Source organism: Ptychodera flava, chromosome 21, assembly GCF_041260155.1.
Source record: "Ptychodera flava strain L36383 chromosome 21, AS_Pfla_20210202, whole genome shotgun sequence".
In the NCBI taxonomy this organism is placed as follows: domain Eukaryota; kingdom Metazoa; phylum Hemichordata; class Enteropneusta; family Ptychoderidae; genus Ptychodera; species Ptychodera flava.
Window position 1 is genome coordinate 4,818,375 of NC_091948.1, and position 25,909 is coordinate 4,844,283.

At 39.9% G+C, this 25,909-nt stretch overlaps 1 protein-coding gene across 1 annotated transcript; it reads left to right on the plus strand.

The window, feature by feature from the left end:
• The first annotated feature begins 7,775 nt into the window (after positions 1 to 7,775).
• On the plus strand, positions 7,776 to 18,279 carry LOC139121173 (uncharacterized). The gene is made up of 2 exons (XM_070685854.1): positions 7,776 to 9,576; positions 17,549 to 18,279. Exons 1-2 carry the CDS (start codon positions 9,376 to 9,378, stop codon positions 17,720 to 17,722), a joined length of 375 nt encoding a protein of 124 aa, XP_070541955.1. The 5' UTR covers positions 7,776 to 9,375; the 3' UTR covers positions 17,723 to 18,279.
• Positions 18,280 to 25,909: the final 7,630 nt, after the last annotated feature.

Sequence of the window (25,909 nt, forward strand, 5' to 3'; positions counted from 1 at the left end):
CCCTAACAGGTCGCAGTTTGACAAACACACAGGACACAGGTTGCTGTGAAGTCGCAGGTTAGGCTACACCTAGGTCTAAATGCCGAAGTCGCAGGTCGCATGTTTCAAACTTGCAGGACGCAGGTCGCAGTTTTGAAGTCGCAGGTCGCATGTCGCATGTCGTGACCGGATTTCCATACGAAACTGCTAATTGTACGTGTGCCGTCTAACAGCTGGCAGTGCGATATCGAAATCAATAGGTCGATAAAAATCATCTAATTACGTCAAAAGTAGCCGGGGGAAATGCAAAACAGGCGGGTTATTTACCCGGCACCCGGCTTCTAAGGACAACACTGCCGTCATAGGATGTACACCCAGTATTGATCCACGAATGCGCACTGAATGTCCAACAGTACTGCCTAATACTGGAACAGAAAAAAATGAAGAAGAGGTAAAATCAGAGACTGATTTTTGCACAACCAATGACAGTCCATCCGTCACTCCTGGTTCTGTAAACAATTCTGAACAGATGATTCATATAAATGAGACAAATCAGAAAAAAGACAATGTCGGCAATGAGTTTCCCTCCCTGTATGATGACCTGTATATATCAACATCAGAAGATTCAAGTAGCACATTTTCATGCACATCTGACACATCTTCCTCTGAAACATGGTCTTCTTGCTCCTCAGTAGCTTCCTATAGTTTCGAAAATTGACTATTTGGGTTTCCGGGCTTCCCTTTCTACTGCGTGGTGAAATGCCTACATTCACCCCGCCAAACATCATGCATATCTCATGATTTACAATTGATTTTGACAAGCTGAGAAACTGTTTGCAAAATATAGTGAAATTTGCATATTTGTTTTTTAGGGCAATTTTTGCCCTTTTTTGATCAAAACATCTATTTCTCTGTAGCAGCATGTCCAAATTGATCGGATGTGTATAGATGTGGTGAAATTTCAATATTTGTCTTTTTAGGGCAATTTATGCCATTTATGGTCAAAAAATCTGTATTCTCTGAAAGGGCTTGTCCAATTTCTTTGAAATTTGCTATATAAGTCCCTTAAGATTTGTTTAAATCATGCTCTTTTTTGTGGTGGAAAAATTCTTCAGATAATTGTCATTCAGCATTTGCTACACACAAACGATTAGTCATGCAGATTTATTCAGTATTTGCTATAGAGAAACCTTCAAAGTTCAACCCTTTTGTGTGTTTTTGTGTTGGGATTTGTTGGATAGATGGCATTCTACGTAGTGTATTGTTGAATGTTAAAAAAATGTGTTGCTGTTGTTTTTAAGGCTGTTTTTTGAGAAAAAAGAACTGAAAATGCCCTTTTAAAAGCAAAATAATACATAATGACTTGATATGTTGTTTTATCATTATTGACGTGTTTCTACTTGTTCACCCATTCTTGCATTCATCATTGCAATAAAATGCTGTGAAAAAAATGAACCTGATGTGGCCTGCATCTGTTTACCTTGATCTTAAAAGGCAAATACAACTTTCTGTCTTGACAACCATACCACAGTTTCAATGTTTTACCTAGTGTACCTGCTTGGTTGCACGCAGGAAACAAGTAAAAAACAGGCTCTATAATTTTATAATTTTCAAGTGATCAGAATACAAAAGTCCTGAAAAGATAAGATGATCACAACTTCCAGTATAAGGGATACAGTCACTCTAAATGTATACAATAAAATTAAAAGTGTGCCTGGAGGATGTACTAAAAATACAGAAAGCTGCTTCCTGTCAGTAAAATCTAAAAAAATTCAAGATTTTAAAGACTTTTGCAGATTTTTTTTTACGCATTTGTATTCTTATTTATTTTTTTTTATTTGGCAAACTAGTTTGAAGATAACTTCTGCTCTTTTTCTGTTTTTGACCACCCCTCCCAAGATCTAATGGTCCGCCCCTTAGTTGGTTCAAAATGCGCGCCGAAAAATGCAACTGAATGATGAAACACACGGGTGGTACGATGTATTTTAGGTAATTATGAGCCCACTTTGAAATTCAAAAGCACACTGACCTCCTATGCGCATTTCAAAAAATATGGTGAACCGCCCTCACCAAAGTCAAAAAAGGGTACCCCATGAATCCACCGCCCCCCGGCAGAAGAAACTGACCATTCCCTAAACACTGTATCCGAGATACATTGGCGATTGATGAAAGTTAAACATGTCTGTTTAATCTACATCGTGAAATGTAAATGTTGCAGCTATGATGATGAGGTGCATCTAGACATAGTGGTGTGAAACACGATTGTTTGTAAACAAGAAAATCACACGCTCAGTTCCGACGACCCGTCCCTTTCACAGAAAGATATTGACAATTTTGTCAACCAGGTGCCTGTGTACCAGCGTGTATTCCATGTTTGATCACATTTGTGCGTATTATCACGTAACATTTCTCATGTCTGTCTCGGTCCTGAAAATTTGTGGTCACCTAGTGGTCAAATACTGATCAACACCATCTAAAACGATTATGTTTTACACTTATACGTTTGTTATCGTCCTAAAAGTCTATTGATTACGTTTAATGGTAGTTATAGTACGAGTACGAGGAGGTTTACTAGGAATAGCCGACACTTTTGGGGTTTCAGTATTATGTACGTGTTGCTGAAGTTACGCAAGTCTTTTACATTACAATGTACACTCACGGGGCAAAACGATGCAGCTGAAATCTGAAATCATTTGCATTTTTCAGAATTAAACTGACAAACAGATGCCGAATAGAAAACAACGAACTATCAGGTAGATGATTGGGTAAGTTTTATTATTCAAATTCGCAGGTGTAGCTCTACCACGTGCACTCATGGTTCGATTTCATCCCTGTTTCTTGTCGGCAGACTTAGTCACCGCACGTTTTCTTCATGCTGAACGTTTATGTCACCAGTACGATGGCAGTCCATGTTTCTGAATCTAACTTGCCGGAAATTGACTGGGATTTTGAATATTGTTTGTCACAGATAGATGTGGACGACACTGAAGATTTCAAACTAACGAATATCCAGAAAGATTTTCGCTTTCCGCCTCCAGTTGACAACGGAACGGTCCACAAATACCAACGAGGACGTATTCCGAAAGCTGCTCGTAAATCTACGAAATTTGGTGATTCCACGTGGACGAGCAACTGATCGCTGAACGGAGAGGCCATAGGAGCTCGGCAATACGAAACTACAAACGGACCAGTTGTGATCTAATTAAATCTGTGTCGGATGCCTTGCAGCCTCCCAAACCGAAGTTGATGAAATCGGAGTATACCGATACATCGTCCAGCCAAGGTATTAATGTAAGTGCTGAACTGAAAGACGTACGATCCAGCACTGCCACTATTAGTAAAGCACCAGACTCAAACGATGAACAATCTACCATCAAGATTGACACTAAATCAGCCAACTCGTTTGTCACAATGAATATCGTGAAAGGTGATTTGAAATTTGAAGTAAAATTTTGAAATATTGTAAAATTTTGTAGTCAAAATTTTGTAGTCGGAAATGCTTTCGACACATGTGTTTCTTTATGTGCATTTTTCATATGTAAGTAAACTCAGCTGTTACCATAATGAATATGTAATTTTTTCTATTGTATTGGTTAACCGTTTGCGGACTTTTCTTTTGTATTGGTTTACCAGCAGAGTACAGTTTCTTTGTCTAAAAGAGTACCCGTTTACCAGTTATCTGTACACTTCTTTTGTTTAAAACAGTACCCATTAACTGGAATGCATAATTAATTAGTATGCTTCTTTGATAAACTGTCCTCTATGGAAACTAAAGAGAGCCTCGTCCATCGCTTGTACGCCAGAAAAAGAATTGTCTGCGAGGAGTCATGTCGGGGAAAAAACTGGGAAATCGGCGACAGTTTTGTGATTTTAGCGGATTTCTGGTCGTGGTAGGCTCCTAATAACCAAGCTGTCGATGAGTGTTAATTGGCAATTGCAATTATGATGGAACATTTTTTGAAATTCCGACGAACAAAATTGCGACAAGCGTTCCTGTCGGCAGAACATGGACGTTCCCATGGCTGTGGTGGTAAGTCAAAACCAACCGTAAAAGGCAGAAATCTCGTCCGAAAACACCATAGCTATGGACCCACAGCTAGCCTAACAGTGCAAACGAAGTTTTATAGCCCGTGCGCCTCTTCTTTCGGGAAGAGTACACCAACAGCATTCGGCGCAGTTGAAAATCGATGAATTCCTTAGACCATAGTAGCGACCATGGAGCTAGAAACTAGCTCCATGTAGCGACCAACTCTCATTTATTAGGCGAAAAAAGTAACCGGCGAGATTAACTCTTTGACGCCGTTATTACAGTCATGAGCTTGGTTGCTACCGTAGGCTATATCAGAAAACAATCGACTTTGACGTCAAAGGCCTTGCAAAAATTCTCCAGTGCGTGCTTCCAGCCTGCTGTGTCACCATTGTGCCTTGAATCACGACGCTGTTTATAAATTACACTTGGTATATACACTCCTAGAAACGACGACGTGAAACATACATCTATATAATTTGATGAAAAAACTCATAAAACGGCCACTCCGGCAATCTTTTTCTGCTTGGTCGGTCGATACTTTCTGGGTGGCACTTGTTACATGGAGCAGGGCCATGCCTGCTTAGTTATGTTTGAATTTGGCGCTTGGCAACGAAAAGCATGCTTGTTTTGTCGAAGACAAATAAGGGATGGACCATTAGACCTTGGGAGGGGGGTGGTCACAATGAAATTGTGAAAAAATTTTTTTTACTATTGTAAATTTCTGAATTTTTTTTTTCCAATTGAGATTAGCTGTGCAAATTTTTTTTTCAGAGTAAATTTTCAGATTTATAATTTTTTTTTCGTTCGTCGCTGTCTGAAGATAAAGAGGGCAAACATGTGGTGCCAAGCACCACAAGCGACCACGCAAGCGGTCACTGGGAAGAGGTCAGGAGAGGGTGTCCCCCTGTTGCTGTTGGAGCTTTTGAAAAATAGAGATTAAAATGATGTTATTTGGTGGCACCTGGGGAGTATTTTTGCGGGGGGACGTCAGGAGGGGGTGTCCCCCTCCTGCCGTTGGAGCTTTTGAAAAATAGAGATTAAAATGGTGTATTTGGTGGCACTTGGGGAGTATTTTTTAGGAAAAAAAAAATCTTCAAACTAGTTTGCAAAATAAAAAAAAAAAAATAAGAAGACAAAGGCGTAAAAAAAAATCTGCAAAAGTTTTTAAAATTTTGAATTTTTTTTAGATTTTACCTACAGTAAGCAACTTTCTGTATTTTTAATACATCCTCCCGGCACATTTTTAATTTTAATTTATACATTTAGAGTGACTGTATCCCTTATACTGGAAGTTGTGATTATCTTATCTTTTTAGGACTTTTGTATTCTGATCACTTGAAAATTATGAAATTATAGAGCCTGTTTTCTACTTGTTTCCTGCGTACAAACCAAGCAGGTACACTAGGTAAAACATTGAAACTATGGTATGGTTGTCAAGACAAAGTTGTATTTGCCTTTTAAGATCAAGGTAAACAGATGCAGGCCACATCAGTTTCATTTTTTTCACAACATTTTATTACAATGATGAATGCAAGAATGGGTGAACAAGTAGAAACACGTCAATAATGATAAAACAACATATCAAGTCATTATGTATTATTTTGCTTTTAAAAAGGCATTTTCAATTCTTTTTTCTCAAAAAACAGCCTCAAATAACAACAGCAACACATTTTTTAACATTCAACAATACACTACGTATAATGCCATATATTCAACAAATCCCAACACAAAAACACATAAAAGGGTTGAACTTTGAAAGTTTCTCGATAGCAAATACTGAATAAATCTGCATGGTTAATATTTTTTTTGTGTAGCAAATTTCAAAGAAATTGGACAAGCCCTTTTAGAGAATACAGATTTTTTGACCATGAATGGCATAAATTGCCCAAAAAGACAAATATTGAAATTTCAACACATCTATACACCTCCAATCAATTTGGACATGCTGCTACAGAGAAATAGATGTTTTGATCAAAAAAGGGCAACGATTGCTCTAAAAACACAAAATATGCAAATTTCACTATATTATTTAGCTTATTTTAGCTTCTCAGCTTGTCAAAATCAATTGTAAATCATGAGATATGCATGATGTTTGGTGGGGTGAATGTAGGCATTTCACCACACAGTAGAAAGGGAAGCCAGGAAACCAAAATAGTCAATTTTCAAAACTATACGAAGCTACTGAGGAGCAAGAAGACCATGTTTCAGAGGAAGATGTGTAATCCGAAAAAAATGCTCCCAAAGTGCCACCAAATAACACCATTTTTATCTCTATTTTTCAAAAGCTCCAACAGCAGGATCCGGGGGGACACCCCCCTCCTGACCTCCCCCGGCAAAAATACTCCCCAAGTGCCACCAAATAACACCATTTTAATCTCTAGTTTTCAAAAGCTCCAACGGCAGGAGGGGGACACCCCCTCCTGACCACCCCCGCAAAAATACTCCCCAAGTGCCACCAAATAACACCATTTTAATCTCTATTTTTCAAAAGCTCCAACGGCAAGAGGGGGACACCCCCTCCTGACCCACCCCCGCAAAAAATACTCCCCAAGTGCCACCAAATAACACCATTTAAATCTCTATTTTTCAAAAGCTCAACGGCAGGAGGGGGACAACCCCTCCTGACCACCCCCCGCAAAAATACTCCCCAAGTGCCACCAAATAACACCATTTTTTAATCTCTATTTTTCAAAAGCTCCAACAGCAGGAGGGGCACACCCCCCTCCTGATCTCCCCCGGCAAAAATACTCCCCAAGTGCCACCAAATAACACCATTTTAATCTCTACTTTCAAAAGCTCCAACGGCAGGAGGGGGACACCCCCTCCTGACCTCCCCCCGCAAAAATACTCCCCAAGTGCCACCAAATAACACCATTTTAATCTCTATTTTTCAAAAGCTCCAACAGCAGCAGGGGGACACCCCTCTCCTGACCTCTTCCCCGTGACCGCTTGCGTGGCCGCTTGTGGTGCTTGGCACCACATGTTTGCCCTCTTTATCTTCAGACAGCGACGAACGAAAAAAAAAATATAAATCTGAAAATTTACTCTGAAAAAAAAAATTTGCACAGCTAATCTCAATTGGAAAAAAAAAATTTCAGAAATTTACAATTGTAAAAAAAAATTTTCACAATTTCATTGTACCACCCCCTCCCCAAGGTCTAATGGTCCATCCCTTAGAATCTTTTACGACACATTAGAAAGTCATATTCGTGGTTTACAATCACTTGGCAAAGAAGAGAACGCTTACGGAGAACTTCTCGTTCCGATGATTCGAGACAAACTGCCTCACAACATTCGGAAACAAATCGCTAGAGATCATGGAAACAAGGCTTGGACTTTACCAGAGTTACGCAAAGCCATTCTTCGGGAAATCGACGCCATTCAAGCCGGAGTACCCCTCGATGAACTATCAGTTCTGAATAGTTCAACGCAACCCTGTATCACCGCTGCCTTTCATACTAACGTCGAATCTACTCGCTCGCCGATACTGCCGAGAGTCAAAACATGTGTTTATTGCAACGGAAATCACTAGCGAGTGATTGTCAAGTCGTCACCGACACGAAACGTCTCTTGGACATTGTCAAACATGATCGTCTATGTTACAATTGTCTTGGAAGACATCGCGTTAGCAACTACAAATCTCGTTTTACTTGCAAGATTTGTCAGCACAAACATCACTCAACCCTACACGTGACCGAATCACGCGAATCAACTGCAGAGCCTGAGAAAAGTGGTACTTGTGAAGTTCACGTGACATAATAGCGAAGGCAGACATAACACAGGGGCTGTCTTCACCTAACACGCCCGTTCTCCTAAAAACTGCCGTCATTACCATGAAAACGAGAAGTGGGAACTCTATCAACGCTACCGTGCTGTTCGACAAGGGTCTAACAGAGCATTCGTAACTCAACGATTTGCTGATAAACTCAATGTGAAGCCAATTCACCTCTGTAAACGTGCGCCTGTCGACATTTGGAAATGACTCCAAACATATTCGCGTTATGAACAGTGCAACATTGTCTATACATGAACTTGACGGAAATATCACAGCTGTCGACGCATTGATTATTCCTGAGATCTCATCAAACCTGCCCAACTACATCTCCGCCGAACTGCACAAACTACTCATCTACGGGGATTGCATTTTGCCCACCCCATTTCTAACGCCAAGTCAATCGAAGTTGACGTACTCATCGGAGCTGATCAATATTGGAACTTTGTCGGAGACCACATCGTGCGCGGTGTAGGTCCAACTGCAGTCTCATCCAAATTCGGTTATTTATTGTCTGGCCCTATTGAAAGTGGCAAAAAATCTGACTCTGACGTCCGTACTCTACATGTGAACTCTGAAGCACATAATCTTGAATACCCCATCGAAAACTACTGGGATTTACAGCTCATCGGAATCGAACCAGAAACACTTCATGATGAAAACAACGACTTCGAAACGAATCGAGACGCTCATTTGCATACTCAACAAAATGACCGACCAGTCTGCACTCCTCTCCATAGCACGTGCACAGTAAATCACGTCGCTACAGCCGACAAAGCTATGGTCCTGTATCAACCAGAACTCGATTCCGCGGTCAGCGATAAAATGCAACATATCGGAGATCTTTCTCACCAAACCCCTGGCAACGCTGACTCACCAAGTACGGAGACCAACCCTCCAGTCAACGTTGGGATGCCATATACACAGAACATTTCTCATTCCATTTCATTGCTACGTATCACTACGTATGTATTACGATTGCTATCTCGACTGACAGTGAAACAAGAGGACAACACACCATCAGACGAAATACGACGGTTCGCCAACAACGAGAAGACCAAACATCCGCCCATCCATAGGAAGTCATCCAGAGATACAGTCATATCAGAACTCACATAGACTTTCGAATCTCATCGAACTCTTTCACACCGAACGTAATCTAATCAGAGTTTAACATTTTCATTCGTTTAATTTAAATCACATGTAAATCTTTCCCTTTTACTTTTTTGCGTCGTTGGGGAGTATGTCGAAGACAAATAACAGTTTATTTGAACTTTGTAGTAATATGATCATGCGGATCCTAGACGCGATACATTCAGCCAATCAGACACTTCAATGACTTTCTACCAATCACTGTGGACTAATCTCCCGCCAAAATGTTTCTCCTTTGGTTTTCTATCGCGTTCGTTGCAAGCACATTTACTTTGCTACATTTCTAGTCTTGTTCAGTTCTTTCCCTCGCACCGTCTGTGTAGTATTCAAAGCCGCATCACGCAGCGATATCAATGCGCAACATGCAAATTAGTAGGTATAAGTAGGAAGCAACACAGCCGCATGTTCTCCCTCCTTTGCAATTGACCAACGGTGGCACGTCATGGCGACTCAAGCTCCTTCTACCGCTACTCAAGCCTTCGTCACAGTGCATGCCGGCCAACGTCCACCCACTGGCCAACAATCCCAAACCCGTGTCGCTCAGTCAGCCAGTGTAGCGCACCAAACTACGACTGCCACCCAATCTACTACAGGCCCAGGAGCAGCCGGAGGAGAGCAACCAACCATACAAAATGCTGGGCAGGTGAGTAGCGACTTCGCTGTGTGTACTTTCTGTGCGGTGTCTTTTTTTTTTTCTATCTTGCTCGTTTACATGTCGTTATCTATGTCGCCTGTCACCGTGTACTTTTGCTGCTCCTTACGGCCACCTGTTGACCTTCCCTTTGTCTCGTGTCGTAGTTCCGCCTTGTGGTATGGACGGTTTAAGCTTTGTTCGTAGCTAAACCTGAACCCACACCTGGCCCAGTGTGGCAGTCCGTTCTTTGTATGTCTTTTTGTACTTGCCACTTCCATAAATACGCATATTGCTGTTAAGGATGTACGCGCAATAGCCCGCGCCAAATTCTGCTTCCGTTGCGACCACGTCAGAGTCGGGAATTGAGGGTAACAGCCCTTCACTTTGGCTTTTTGACAAATTTTTTGCACATCCCTCTGCCAATACTTTTTCTCTCACTGTAAACACTCAAAAGTTTGGTCACCGGGTTTCCTTCCCGGCAGCTGAATGCTCTCGTTTGATTTGCCGTAGAATCTTTCTTGCAAAGGCTTGCCCAGCACCATCCCCATTACCATTTTTTTCTTCACTGGCACGCCTTAAAAAAAAAATACCGTCAATGACGCTGTACCTTCTCTAATGTGTGGCCAGGTCAGGTAATTGGTTGTTGGCATGGAGTTGTTGGTAAATAGTTGATGATGTAGGGGCATGAGGTGGGATATGGACCCAAAGAACCCAAAAGATGATTAAATACATCAATCAAAAAAATTCTAAGCTACAGTATAAACTGCCTAAAGATAGTTCAATGTGGAAAAAAGTTAAACAATTCAGAAATAAGAATTAACAGTCCAAAATAGTAATGACGCACTTCCTTACTAATCTGAGTGCATGTGAAATACACAACCCGGCATCTGTAAATTAAATGTATACCAAGTGATCATTTCCAGTCACTTTTAACTGTTTTTAATGGATTTTCCAAAGAGTCCTGTGGAAATGATGAAAAACGCTTATCTGGTCTTGTGTTTGTATAACCTCATGGCTGATAATTGTCATAGTATTGAAAAAAATTGAAAGTGCCGAAATTACTGTTTTTAATAGGCATATTTTCCTTGAAATACATGACCGTGTAAAGAATATATGCTAAAAGTGTTTAAGAGTAAATTTCTTTTCAAAAAATAATTTAATTTGTGACCAAAGGATTTTTATTCTTTGAGTTTACAAATTCAAACATTGCAATTAGTTCAATCGTAAAATGACTGAAAAACAAAAAAAAATTGGCAGAATTACAGTCTTTTGATGTAAAATTATGGGTTGACATCACGATAACTGTTAATCTGTTTGAAGTACTAATATACTATAATTTCAAGAAGAAAAATTCATGCAGAAACGGTAAAATATATTGTCAGCAATGTAGTGTTAATTTTGACTTTACATCAAAATATGCCTTTGCCGGATACCAAATATATAGGGCGAAATATCAGCCATGTTCAGCAAAATCCACACAACAGCATTGATCCTTTTCTAATTTGATTTGATTTGCTTATGTTATCCTTGTATGACAGTCAGTACAATATGGAACTTGAACACAACACAGTGAATAAGTATGCTGTAAATGAAATGGTGTGGCTGCATCCACATGCAGCAATAGGTGTGCCTTTGTCTCTCAACCCTCATTTCCAACCTGTCCCATCCCTGAAAAAATAGTTTGGTCTTATATTTATAATGTTAATAATTTCTGTATTTGTTAAAATGTGCGCATCTCAAAAACTTTTGATCATAAACATTTCCATTGTTTTTTATAGCTGACCAATCAGTTAACCTGTTTATTTTGAATATTTGCGCATTTTTCCTCAGTATTTGACATTTTCTGAATACCTTTTTATTCAGTTTGTCATTTTCTAAAAGTTTAAATGCTCCATTGTGTGGTCAAGCTTTCCACAAGCATCAAATGTGGTACTTCATATAGGAGGGTCTGCCTCTAGAGGGCGGGCATCATGAACACTCCTGTGTTTGTTGGTTAATTCCTCCACGTAAACTTCTGATTGTACTGTAAACATTGAACATGGCCGACGTCCGATTTTCCTGTCTAAAACTTTCACTCATTTTCGTTCATATGACTCTGAAACTCCAGGAAACGATTGGGAAGAAAGGGTTATCTTGAAATATTGAGGTACTCGCCGATATTTTGCAAAATTAAATGAGAAAAAATGCAAGGAAATGCCGACAGGCTTACACAATGACAGTTTTCAGACTCGGAGGCATATGATCATCTCTGGATTATGCAACAGGCCCAGATCACGTGAGGCCATGATGGGATATCCACGCAACTCAGTACCAAACACAAGCGCTCACAGAGTGAGCAAACACAAAGTGAGTACCCCTAACGTCAGCTCAGTAGTCTGTAATAGATTGTAGTCAACTAAGAAACCTTGGAGAAAGGCTTACACTGTGGCTATGCCGCTAAGTCCCTTTTGATTTGTCATAGCTCAAAATCGTTCTCCCACACCTCAACCTGAGCCATGAACACCCCCACCAGTTTATGATATGACCCATCACAATGGCATGACGTCAACGGATCTTGACAGACGGAAGTTCTTGACAGCAGCATATTGGTTTTCAACTCTAATACCTTCTCTGTCTATAAATAGACACGAGAAGGTAAAAACTCGTGCGGTCGACCGCCGTTTACTTTTTTCACTACAAAATAACTTTTTGGGGAGGGGTACCAGCCCGTACGAAAGCTACCAGGTTGTGACAAGATAATGGTGCAAGTTTGCAACATTATTTGTCTTACAACTTTGTTACCAGGAGGTTACTAGGATGGTATTCAAGGTTGGTATTCATTGTTGACATGGGAATGGCTAGAACTGGGGCCAACTTTGTCAGAAGCTTGTAGACTTTACCTTGTCTGAACCTTGGAGACTCCCCTTATCGCTTATGGCAATCTTTGTACAGAGATTGGATAATGTTACATAACAGTTTTACATATCCTCCTCCCCCCCCCCCCCCCACCCTTTCCATTAATTTGGGGATAATACCAATATTCCTGCAGGCATTTTAGCAGTATATTGAACCATCACAAGTGCATCCTCATCTTCTTTCCTTTACAAAACTGTAGTGATGGTTATACTTGCACATTAATACTGCACAGGTGTATGCATAAGTATTAAACTCTTACCACTTAGGGACAGTGTCACTCATACATTCCACAACAGTCAAGTACAAGTTCTTAATCATGAACCAGATAAGACCTAATGTAGGATGAAGAACTTATTTATTGCTAAATGAAAAGGAATAGCAGTGTAAGTGAATAACACTACAAAAATGAGAGACAAGCTTATATTGAAACTTGAAATAACTTTTGTCAACTGTCCAGCCTTACAATATGCTCAAAAGTGAAGGATATTCAGGACCAACTTGTCAATACATGAAAAAACCTGACATGCTTTCCTTTTACACATGATAAATATATATGTATGAATGCAGTACATTATAAAGTGAAGGATAGGTTTATATTGATTACATATCATGGAAATGTAAAATTATTGTTAATAGGAAAGGTTACTCATACTCATCTCGTTTTTGAAACAGGAGTTTGGTAACAGCAATTACATTTTGTGAATGTAAAATGCCCAATGTTAAAAATTATGAAGCCTTCTTCATCATAAAATTTCTATCATTTAGGTATTTGTTGCATGCACTTGTTTCTATGTTCCTGGTAAAATTTGAGATGCCTCTTTTTCATAAATATATTAATTTCAGAAATGATACTCAGAATTCTAACTATCAATGTCATACAGTTCTCAACATTAGGTTGAAGTAATTATATTAGGTTGGTGTTTGGATCAGATTCTTAATATCTTACTATCATATCATTGTCAGCTACAAAAATATTTCTTCATGTAAACTATGCAACTGCAATATCAAAAATTTGTGGCAGTATGACTCGTAATGTAAATTACCTTTGCAAATAAAAAAATGAATACAAAGCATAAAAACAGTGCTTTTCTCGTTAGTTAAAAAACCTATCATTACAAAGCAACTCATTAAAGTCTTAGTAAGCTAGAAGTTATAATGACAGCACAAAATTGTAGACAAAATCTGTGAATTATGCAAAGCTTTCATTTTATGCCAGTGATGTAGCTTAATTGTCATGATTGAAGTCAAATTGACTGAAATAAAACACTCGGTACAGTAGCGTCAAAAGTCCCATAGATCTACAAATTACTGAAATTTTTCCTCAGTGGAATTATGGCTCACCAATTTATATGTTTTTCTCTTTCTGCATTGTCTTGCTTGAGCACATTAATCGTTGATGACATCGTTGAAATTTGGTACACTGAGTCTGTCAGTTTGATATTTTTTGTGACTGAAAGCTGAAACGACAGAAATTTGGAACGTAAATGATAATAAAACCTTTGTCCAGTGCAGGAGTACAAGGAACAACCTCTGCTTTTTCATCTTGACTAAAGCCACTGTTTGTTTAAAATTTTGAAATAGTAAGTTGAACTTACTATGCCTATTAATATTCATACATTGATTTAGAACCCCACGAAATTGGTCCCCTTGTCTAGATCTACGTACATGTACAATCATTGTATGAGCTGCAGTATTTCTTTCAAAGGCATTTGCGATGTGGTGATTTGCACTGTTTCTTGGGCTTCATGATTTTACTTTGGCCTTTGGCACTCAATTTCTTACCAGTTTTCACAGGCAGTGTGATTCCTTGATTGGTGTATTACTGGTTTGGTTTTGGTGACCTTCGACCTCTGCCCATGTGTGACATTGATTCATTGCTATTTGAGGTTGCCTCATTCAGAGTTTTCCTGTCTCCTGAAAAAAAATGAAATCATGCATGAAACATAAAACCTTGATAATTTAAAAAAAAACAGTATTCAAGTGTCAGAGTCCTAAAATTTTTTTGCAGTTGAAAGAATTTACAATACAACTGGCAGTCCCCATGGTAATTAAATGAGCACAATTTTTTGGTCAGGTTTTCACAAACAACCACGCATATTTAAACCAACCTTCCCTGTGGGTCTTCATAGTGTTGCAATAATATACACAGTCTGAAAGATTTTTCATTACTACCAAGATTACTTATTTTCAAAATTCATCATGGCTCAATTGGTTTGATTAAAAAATAAAGAAAGAGCATTTTTCACAAGTTAACAAAAATGATAAATAGAAATCTTTTTTCTTTGAAGTTTACAATAGTAAGCTGACAGTCATTTCACTTCACAACCGTAGACGAGCAGTCATAAATGCAAGGTTAGTTTGTAGGTGACTGTTACATAATACCGGGTGGATATGCGTTCTCAGATTTGGAAGGAGATAATATTCCTCAGCTCACAAAGTACAATGGTATAAATTACGTTGAGAAATACATAATTCACTAATGACTTGCAGAAAGTTTTCTGCATAATGAAATTTTGGAAGACACACAGTATGAATTCTCAACCATACTGATTAACGCAACATTCAGAAAATATGAATGAAATGATCATGCTTGAAATGTGGAGAATTGTAAGCTGACCTTCACAATGATCTGATGTTACTGAAGGCCTACAACCACTGTAAATAGGTGAAAATGTTCTTGGGATTTTATTCCCGTTCATTATCAGTGTAATGTATTTAACACAAGACTGCACTGCTCTTGCTCTGCCAACCTGACGTTTTCGGAAATACTGGGCACAGAATATGATTATAGAGACACTGATCACTGATGGGGTCAATTGTTGTTTCATTTGATTAAATGTGTAAACAGTTCTCCAAAACCCAGCCGATACTGCAACCTTAAAGCTATCTCTATAAAGGGAAATTGCAGAAGACAACACTTACCTGATTTCTTTGCTATGGCGCGAAAATAACGCTGATTAAATTACCACCAAATTTCCATGCGATGCTGTACCGGTATTTTTCCCCGACCTTTATACATTTGTCCTCAGTGACAACGATGAAAGAAACAGTCTGAATACTCCATGTTTCTTCAATTCACCAATACACGACAGCAAACTTGTTCGAAGCCAAATAAATATCAGTCAACGAGAAAATATTATCAAATTATAACAATGAAGTAGTGTTTAACGCAGCAGAGCCTAGAAGCAGATGTAGTATATTTCAACGGTAACTTTGTTCAGTTCAGATATTTGATTTGCCACCAAAGATAACAGAGCACATCACGTGTTTGATTTGGACCAATCAGTTAGAAACATTCATATGATTGCTGATGTCATCCAGATTGATCAGGTTGATTGTAGTTGTTTTGTTCATGTAGTTGATTTGGCACAAGAGATAACAGGCATATCACATGTTTCATTCGGGCCAATCAGAAACATCAACATGATGTATGACATCATCGGACCACTGGACTTATAGTCTTAGATTTGATGTAAACATAATGGCAATCTGCAGGTTTCATGTGGTAGAAGTTGCTTTGGTCAGGTGTGGTGTTTTTCTTCCAGTATCTTCAAATTACTGTGACAAGTGTAATATTGATGAATGTAGCTGTAAAATGTAAACTTTGCTGTGGTTGAAACACATTTGTTATTCCCGTCAGTGGTATAAGGGAAAAGTGTATGTTTATTATATGTAAGCAGGTGCAGATGAGCCCCTGGCTTTGAAGTAAATTTCCAAATACATGTGAAAGGGACTAGGACAGCCAAGTTTTGTAAAACTAATGAATCTGTATTGTAGGTGGCAATGCACCTACTATTAACATTTATCATCTGAATGGAGTTTAAATGCCTTAACATATGGTTCAGTATTAAAATACCCCTGTTCAAATATAACAAAAACATCTCAAAATATTTCTGTACATTTTTAGCAATTTATGTTTCTAAAAAAAATACATTTTTTGATAAAATAATTTGCTGCAACTATAGGTTCATGAATATCACTGGATGAAAAGTGAACAATTACTTCGTAATAAGTCTTTTTTTTGCTTAAAATGTAAGTGTGTTTGTTACAAAAGACAGAATATTTCAAGAAATTAGAAAAAACTACAAACAATTGTTTTCCAACTGAAATATCTCAGTATCAATGTTTTCATGATCTAACATTTTGCCAGCTCACTGGTAATCTTATATTATGGACTACTACAAGGCTGACACATCCTTATGTAATCTCTATACGCCCTGCCTGAATATCATACAAGCAAGATAGACTTGTACAAGGATTGCACAAGGTAGCCAGATTCTTGTAGATATCGTGTGAGGATTGTTACAAAGATGGGCAACTTCTAAGTCAGTATCAGGCAAGTTTGTCAAGGATGTCACAAAGTCTACACTACGTTGCAGTTTGTTGGGGCAACCTTGTAACTTCGTACGGGCTATGATACTCGCAAAATTTCTCCATTTTTTATTTACCTGTTTTCCCATGCTTTCCTGTCGCGCATACATCCGTCAGGTCAGGCCCAGGTAGGCGAGTGCCTACGAGGGTGGCCAGTAATCCGGCCAGGCAGTCGGACCCGCAGAGGGGTTCGCTGCGAGTGTTGCCGATAAAAACTAATGTGTATTGCTGAAGGCCCAGGTAGGCGAGTGCCTGCGAGGGTGGCCAATAGACTGTGCCAAGCAGCCTTACCCGCTAAGGGGTTCGCTGCGAGGGAAACCTCTGACATGCCGAACCTGCTACTCACAGAGGTTCGTTTCCTTTTTGATCTGGTGCCGAGCAGGGCCTTACAACAATAATTCACAGCGTCTCTTACGGAGGCTTCCAAAAATAAATATAAAACAAAACAAACAAACAAACAAAACAAAACAAGCAGTCCATTTACTTTTTCGGCCTTTTAAAAAAAAAAAGACAATCAAAAAAAAGTTATACATATGCTACGTGACAACACATGTTTATGTTCCGCTCCATAGTTTCCTTTTTCGGCTACTGATCTCAAAATCTCACGACCAAAGGATAGACCACTGTGTTGGTTTGGCAAAGTGCCCAATGGTGTTTAGCGTTGGGATAAAAGGGCGTGCCTGTTGCCTTGACTGTTTGCGTTTTTGTTTTACAGGTTGATGAGTTGGAAACACTCAGGCAACAACTCAAGAAACTGCAGGACAAAGCCGAAACGGCCTCTGTAGACGATGCCTTAGCTAAGGTGATGGAGATGGCCCACACGCCTTCCCTGACGACCCGACCACAGCTGATTAGCGCCTCAGAGCGTTGGTCGACAGAGCTACGGTAGCAGCACACCCGAAGCTATCCCGCTACCGAGCGGTTCTCGCACAGTTCGAGTCCAACGATTTTGGGAAGGACGCCGGCCGCTTATTAGTCCTGCTACTTGGTAACAAGGAGGAAGAGGAGATTGCAGCCAAAGTCACAAATTCATGCGTAATGTGCAGGGAACCCCTGGCCAGTTCCGCTCCTCCAACCAGAGATACGCCCGCCAGAAGAGAAACGCAGATTCGTTTGCATGTTTTGTATGTGGAGAAACTGGTCATATGGCCAGAGCCTGCCCTAACAAGAAGACATAATTTGCCTACCTAAGGCATGACATTTTGATGACCTTGGCGATATTCCACCAACTCCTGCCCTGACAGTGTTAATGTATACATGCATTCATATCCCACAAGTACATTTACCCCACGCATTCCACTGACAAGCGCACACACGTTACACCCATATCCCCAGTCATACGTACCAGTAAACACAGATACATACATACTCACCATCATTAGCACAGGTGCATAGGAATGCTGTCAAGGCTATGATGTGTACCTTCGTATATTTACTAATCACCAGTAAAACTTAAAAAAAAATTTACATGTATGTGTCCTAGCACTATGTAGAGCGTTACCTCGTCGTTGCTATGTGTGTGTGTGTGTGTGTGTGTGTGTGTGGTCCACCTGCGTCGGTATACATGTAGGAATACAGCCTTAGTTTCTCTCTCCATCCGATTTCATGTAAACCCAACCCGCCCGACCCCCGAAAGCAGGGAGGGTCCACGTGACCCTTTGCATTTTATGCAGCCCGGCATTTGCAGGGTCCTGTCTAGGGGGCTCCCTCAAGACCTCATTTCCTTTAGTTTTCCTTGTGTAAAAGCTAGTTTCCCTCTCCTTCACCAAATTTATCCGCCTCCCGTTCCCTTCTTTTCAGCCGATACCACAACCATGGAATCCTACACTGCTGGAAACCGGCCTCCCCGTAGAACTGACTATACACATGGTAACTCTTGAGGGCGCCCCCGGGCAGGACCAACATCTCCCTGACGTATGAAGCGGTGCTCCAAAAAGCTTCCCCACGCCTGTTGTCATTCCGGAACCCAAACGAATTTGTAGCCGGCGAAATACACAAACACCAGATGGCATGGTCTGACATAGCCACGTGCGCAAGTAACCACGACCAAATTATGGACTGGGTCAATAATGGAGCAAGTGTCTCCAGCTACTTCACACATTTCAAAGGGCACTTTCTATGATTGCCCAAAGCCACCTCCAAAGGTCTTTTCAAACAACCCACTATGTAAAATTACGTAGATTTCATTTCTCAAACTATCCGCGATAGGATGGACTGGTGCTATTTCTGTGTATGGTTCGGTAGGGATTGATCCACCGCCACATATCGTTATGCCAATCACTATCAAGCCCAAAAAGCCTCGCATGTGCATAGACATGCGGTTTTTAAACCTTGGATTGCGGACAAGCCATTTAGATTAGACAAGTTGGTCGAAATGTCTCGATACTTAGATAGATATGATTATCATTGCAAATGCGATGACAAGAGCGGCTACGACCATGTCTTAATTAAAAACGAAGATCAATTTATTTTGGTTTTCAATGGGCTGGGATATGGTACGTCAATAATACACTCCCGTTTGGGTGGAAATCCTCTGCATATGTTTATCACACATTCGGCTATACAATCACCAGTTATGCCCGAATGTTTACAATATATTGACGACAGGCACGTTGGGCCATTGCAGGTCGCCGCCCTCTCAACTGCTTCCCAAATAAATAGCTGGTCAAATCGGGAGCTGTCCGAGGCAGCCGCATACATTCTATCGCATTTATGCGTCTCCACTGGCTACTTCATAGCCTTAGATAAAGCATCCTCTTACCGGTCAGATCGCTTGTTCTCTAAGGGATGACAGTCGACACGACCTTGCAGGCCTTTATCATTCCCGATAGTAAGAAAGCGCGATTTGTCGAATTGGTGGAGTCCGCCTTAGCTAAACATGCTATCTTGATCACGACGCTGCAGAAAGTTATGGGAAAGTGCATCTCATTCTCCCTCGCAATTCCATGTGCTCGGATTTACATCAGACAAATGGCCCACGCTCTGTCTAAAGCCCAGACGTCAGCACAAAACCTTGTCCGCGTCAATAATCCCCTTAGGGAGGAGCTAAAGTGGTGGATAAAGATCGTTCAAACTGCATCCCACTTCAAATGGTTAGAGGAGAGACACACCACCCTGCAACTGTATACAGATTCGAGTTCACATAAGTGGGGGCAGTATTCAAACCGAATTCAACACAATCGCTTACATTTAGCGACAGCTGGGAAGACGAATGGAGAAAAAATCAATTAATGAAAAAGAAACTGAAGCCCTTGCTAGAGCTCTGATTGCTGTAGGACCACAAGTTACAAACACCCGACTTAACGTCTTTTCCGATTCGGCCGTTCTTGTACACGCCTGGAATGTAGGTTTCCCAGGATCTAAATCTATCAGCCTCAACGATTTGCTTAAAGGCGCCCTTCTCAATCCCAGGTTCTCGCATTAGCAAATGTGTCAACAGCCCATTAACAGTTTGTCATTCTTTTGTTTTCCATTGAATATTTTATCAAGTAAATAATATTTATATTAGATAAATCTGATAATTGAGTGGGGGCTTTAAGAAAATATTTAGTTTCTGTATCGAGCACAACACCCAATTAAACATCGCTCATGTTCGCTCCCCAACAAAACTTAGCCGACAGAGCGTCAAGGGAACTATCTATGATGAACGCGAAGCTGTCCGACCAAACGTGGAATAAATTAGAAAGAGAATTCGGGCCCCACACTCTTGACGGTATGGCTACATACTCAAATGCAAGGCTAAAGGACTTTATTTCACCCTTCCTCAGCATAACAGTGCAGGTGTAGATTTCTTCCATCACCATTTCTCCTGTGACGATAACATTTACCTGTACCCGCCGTTCTCGCTTACGCATCCAGTCGTAAAACACATTGTCAACAACTCCCTCAACGCAACAGTCGTTATACACAAAGACAACAGTTACCCCGCTTTCTTGGCCAATGGTAAGCACATTTGGCAGTACGAATACTTAAGTTGGCCAATCGTGGAGATTCAGGCGTTATATTAGCGCCCTCTACAGACGGTTATAAACCATGCAGTACTCCGTGTGAACTCTTGCGCAGCAAAATTTGTGGCACCGGCAACCTCAAGCGGAGATGAATGTGATGAATTAAACAGTGAAACCGCTGTTTGAAAAATTTAACAACCATTCACTAGCTATATTACATTAAGTTCATGTTTATCCGCTTTAAACGCATATTGCTCTTCTATCACCAGAGGCATGTTGGATGTGCGGAAGTTACAATCAGGATCCCCCGATCTGCAAGTTGTGTGATTCCAAAATGCCTCAACCGCTGCAGCTGAGTCCCGCAGCCACTAAAGCTCACTGTGTTGATCTAGCGACAATAGATCGACACATGGAAGAAGTGCTGGGCAAACGCTCCTCATATGATGTGCAAAAGGATCGTTTGGTCCAACAATTTGAAACATTTTTAGCGAGTTTGAGTGAACGGCACACAGTCCATGTAGCCGACAATGAGATGCAAATGATATGCGGTCAAGGTCTCCTCAACTAACTTTCAGCTGGTTCTTCACTTTCTACTATTTTTATAGTATTTTTTACAAAGGCACAGACTTATTCTACCTGCAACTTAAAACTGATAGTGTTTTTGTAGCTCATTCTGTACTATTTTTCATAGTTTTTGGTAGCCGGTAACAGACACTTCGTGTTCGTGTCGGCTACATGGACGATCTGCCGAGTGAACCCAAAACCGTGTGGACGGCTACATCCCAAGACATCGTCAGATTTTTGATTTATAAAGACAAGGACGCTAAGACAAGAGTGCACGAAGTAACATGTCCTTATTTAGGCCAGTCTGGGTCTCACCAACCATGTCACTGCCCCAAGAGAATCCGGGTCACCACAGTCAAAAATATGATCTCTAAATTAAGCACCTTTACAAAGCTGTGGCGACACAAGTTGGTTTCCCCGACCAAACCCCGTCGATTCAGTATTAGTTCATAGATATCTAAAAAGTCAGCCGAAGAACAAACGAGGTCCATGATAACCCCAAAGCAGGCAACCCCATTATTTCTGAATAAGGGAGCCTTCAGAAATTACAGGGGGTGGGCCGGGGGAATTGGGGGGAGGGTCACTTTTTAGAAAACAGTTCAGGGGGAGGGTCACTTTTTATAAACCTATCTTGGGGGGAGGGTCACTTTTGACAGAAGCTGATTTTATGGCCAAAACTTTGATTGTCCGTGTGATATTTCCTGAATAGGAAATCACCAAAAAATACGCACACACTTATAGACCGCCATGCATAGTAAATTGACATTTGGTGAGATTCCAAAATCAAATTTCTTACTCAACCATAGACTTGTAACCACTCTAGTCTAATCAAGAACAATAATGTTAATAATCAAGCATACATAAATGTACAGATTTATCTAATTTTGTACTGAAAAAAATTATTCATAGTTTCATCATAGACCCCTATGCATAGTGAATCGACATTTTGGTGAAATTCCAAAATCAAATTTCTTGCACAACCATGGACTTGTAACCATTCTAGTCTTATCAAGAACAATAATCTGAATAATCAAGCATACATAAATGCACAGATTTATCTAATTTTGTACTGAAAAAAAATTATTCATAGTTTCGTCATAGACCCCAATGCATAGTGAATCGACATTTCAGTGAAATTCCAAAATCAAATTTCTTGCACAACCATGGACTTGTAACCATTCTAGTCTTATCAAGAACAATAATCTGAATAATCAAGCATACATAAATGCACAGATTTATCTAATTTTGTACTGAAAAAAAATTATTCATAGTTTCGTCATAGACCCCAATGCATAGTGAATCGACATTTTGGTGAAATTCCAAAATCAAATTTCTTGCACAACCATGGACTTGTTACCACTCTTGTCTTATCAAGAACAATAATGTGAATAATCAAGCATGCATAAATGCACAGATTTATCTAATTTTGTACTGAAAAAAAAATTATTCATAGTTTCGTCATAGACCCCAATGCATAGTGAATCGACATTTCAGTGAAATTCCAAAATCAAATTTCTTACACAACCATGGACTTGTAACCACTGTATTCTAATCAAGAACAATAATCTAAATAATCAAGCATGCATAAATGCACAGATTTATCTAATTTTGTACTGAAAAAAATTATTCATAGTTTCATCATAGACCCCAATGCATAGTGTATTGAATGACATTTGGTGAAATTCCAAAATCAAATTTCTTACACAACCATAGATTTGTTACCACTCTAGTCTAATCAAGAAAATTAATATCAATAATCAAGAGTAGAGAAATGCAAAGATTTACCTATTTTTGTATTGGAAAAAACTATTCATAATTTCATCATAAACACCATGGATAGTGAACCAACTTTTTAGATGAAATTCAGAAATCAATTTCTTGTACACAAATGTTCATTTTACTTCCCTATTCAAGCAAAGTACATTTAAATACATTATCAAACATGTATAAAATACAGATATAGCATGTTTTGTGGGGCAAATTGTCAATAATTTGCCTGATAGACTCCATGTATTATGATTTGATATTTTTGGATGAAGCACTAAATCAGCTACATTTTGCCTTCTTATAGTTGCACAAAATATGGTGACCCTCCCTAAACTGTATGAAATACCATATCTCTTCAAAAATTCTTGCGTGATAAATTGCGACTGTCCCTCCAAAAACACCAGCCCTCCCCTCTGTAATTTGTCCCTAACATAACAATTGAACCAATTGTTATGTAAATTAGCTGATACTGTTTTAGTTATTCCCGGGGAGAATACCGCAGTGATTGGGGGGGGGGTCAAGTTTTAGAATGTCGGACAAGGGGGAGGGTCACATTTTAGACAGGAGGATTGGGGGGAGGGTCACATTTTACGGTACAGGTGTTCGCGAAATTCCCCCGGCCCACCCCCCCTGTAATTACTGAAGGCTCCCTAAAATGAGACGGGTCTTTGAGTATATAATCGAGCAGATAACAGTATGCAGGCGCCCATCACAAATCTATGTGTTAGCAAGGGACTTGGCCTTCTTTAAAGTTCTCGCATTTTCAGGGGATAGGGCACACGACCTTGGTCACGTCAAGACCCAAGAAATAATGCGTTCCCAGACAATTCTGGCTTTTTGTTTAACCATACGTTCAGTAAGACGCTGAGGGGTCATCTACAAATATGTTTGCAATCAAAAGGTGTGCGGATGCTCTCATGTGCCCAGTCACTACAGTGGAGGCATGCTTCGATTTGAGTATGGCTATCGGGGTTAATCTAATAACGGGATATTTATTTCGGCCCACCAACGCCCAGGGCACCGTCGAGCAAAAACCCGTATCGTCCCAATTAGTATATCATCGCCTTAAGACATACCTGCAAGAGACTGGAATAGATTCCGGCGAAACCCCACATGGGTGTAGGAGTGCCTGTGCAATCTCTTTGTCTATGACTGGCTCGGACATCCAATCCTTGATGAGCCATGTAGGTTGGCGAGCAGAGGACACGGCGCTCTACTACATGCAACTGGCAAAAGTTACAAAAGTTGGGGCACCAGCAGATAATCTAGCGAAAATGGTTGATGCGCCAGATTATAATAATATAGAGGCATATCACTCAATGAATAACCTGGTTGGTTTCGCTAGAGTGTTTTTAAATGATAATATTTGAAATATGCCGATTTGATTGTAAGATGAAGTTCACGTATGACTTTAATAATCTTGCTTTCTATTTGGGAGGGACGTATTACACTACATAGGCAGTCGACGGATTGTATGATTTCTCAGGCTGTACGTGGAAACCAATTCTGAAGAACAATTCTAAGGAAGCGAATAAATGCATATGTAAAAGCATCTCTTTGTCTCCTGACTGTGTTATGTGTGGTGATAATGGTGTCTTTAAGGCATGGGAGGATAAGCTAGTTCGTAAAGGCAAAGTTCATATAGTCCCCTCTCTATAAATACATATATATTGTACATACGTAAATGCATATACGATAGGGTAAAGTGCTTGACGACAGGTTAGCCACCCAACACTTTTAACCAAACCTAACAATAGGCATATCCTTGAGTGGAGTGATAAGGCTTTAAATATTAAGTTATTCAAAGCCGCATCACGCAGCGATATCAATGCGCAACATGCAAATTAGTAGGTATAAGTAGGAAGCAACACAGCCGCATGTCCTTCCTCCTATGCAATTGACCAACTTAAGGTTATGTATGGCCATACTATATGCGGGACTAGGGTGTGTTTGTGCCAGCTAACCAGGAAACTGGCCCTTACCCACCCACCCTCCCAACATGTACGACTGGCTTGTGCTTCGCTGAGGATACGCCACCCAACACTTTTACCCAAACCTAACAATAGGCATATCCTTGAGCGGAGTGATAAGGCTTTAAATATTAAGTCAATAAACCTAGCGAGTTTATTGCAAATACACGATTGTTGTTGCTTCTTTACCGAGTCAGACTTAGCAACCTTGATCATAAAACCCTAACCCCACATGTTTCCAGCGTTCCTTTCGATCCAACTTCCCGTTTATTTTGAATAATGAACAGTGTTTGATTGAGCATATTATGAATATATAAGCGTCCACTAGCTTTAAGGACGTCCTCGGGACACGTTTCCCAAGATCTTCTTATCCTCTTCTTTTTCATTTACATCTCTATCTTTCCAATGTTGACAAACCCTTGATAAGTCAACGGATTAGCATAATAAGTTGTGTTGACTAAGGGACGGACCATTAGATCTTGGGAGGGGGGTGGTCAAAAACAGGAAAAAAAAATTTGCAAAAGTCTTTAAAATCTTGAATTTTTTTTAGATTTTACCGACAGGAAGCAACTTTCTGTGTTTTTAGTACATCCTCCAGGCACATTTTTAATTTTAATTTATACATTTAGAGTGACTGTATCCCTTATACTGGAAGTTGTGATTATCTTATCTTTTCAGGACTCTGATCACTTGAAAATTATAAAATTATAGAGCCTGTTTTCTACTTGTTTAATGCGTACAAACCAAGCAGGTACACTAGGTAAAACATTGAAACTATGGTATGGTTGTCAAGACAGAAAGTTGTATTTGCCTTTTAAGATCAAGGTT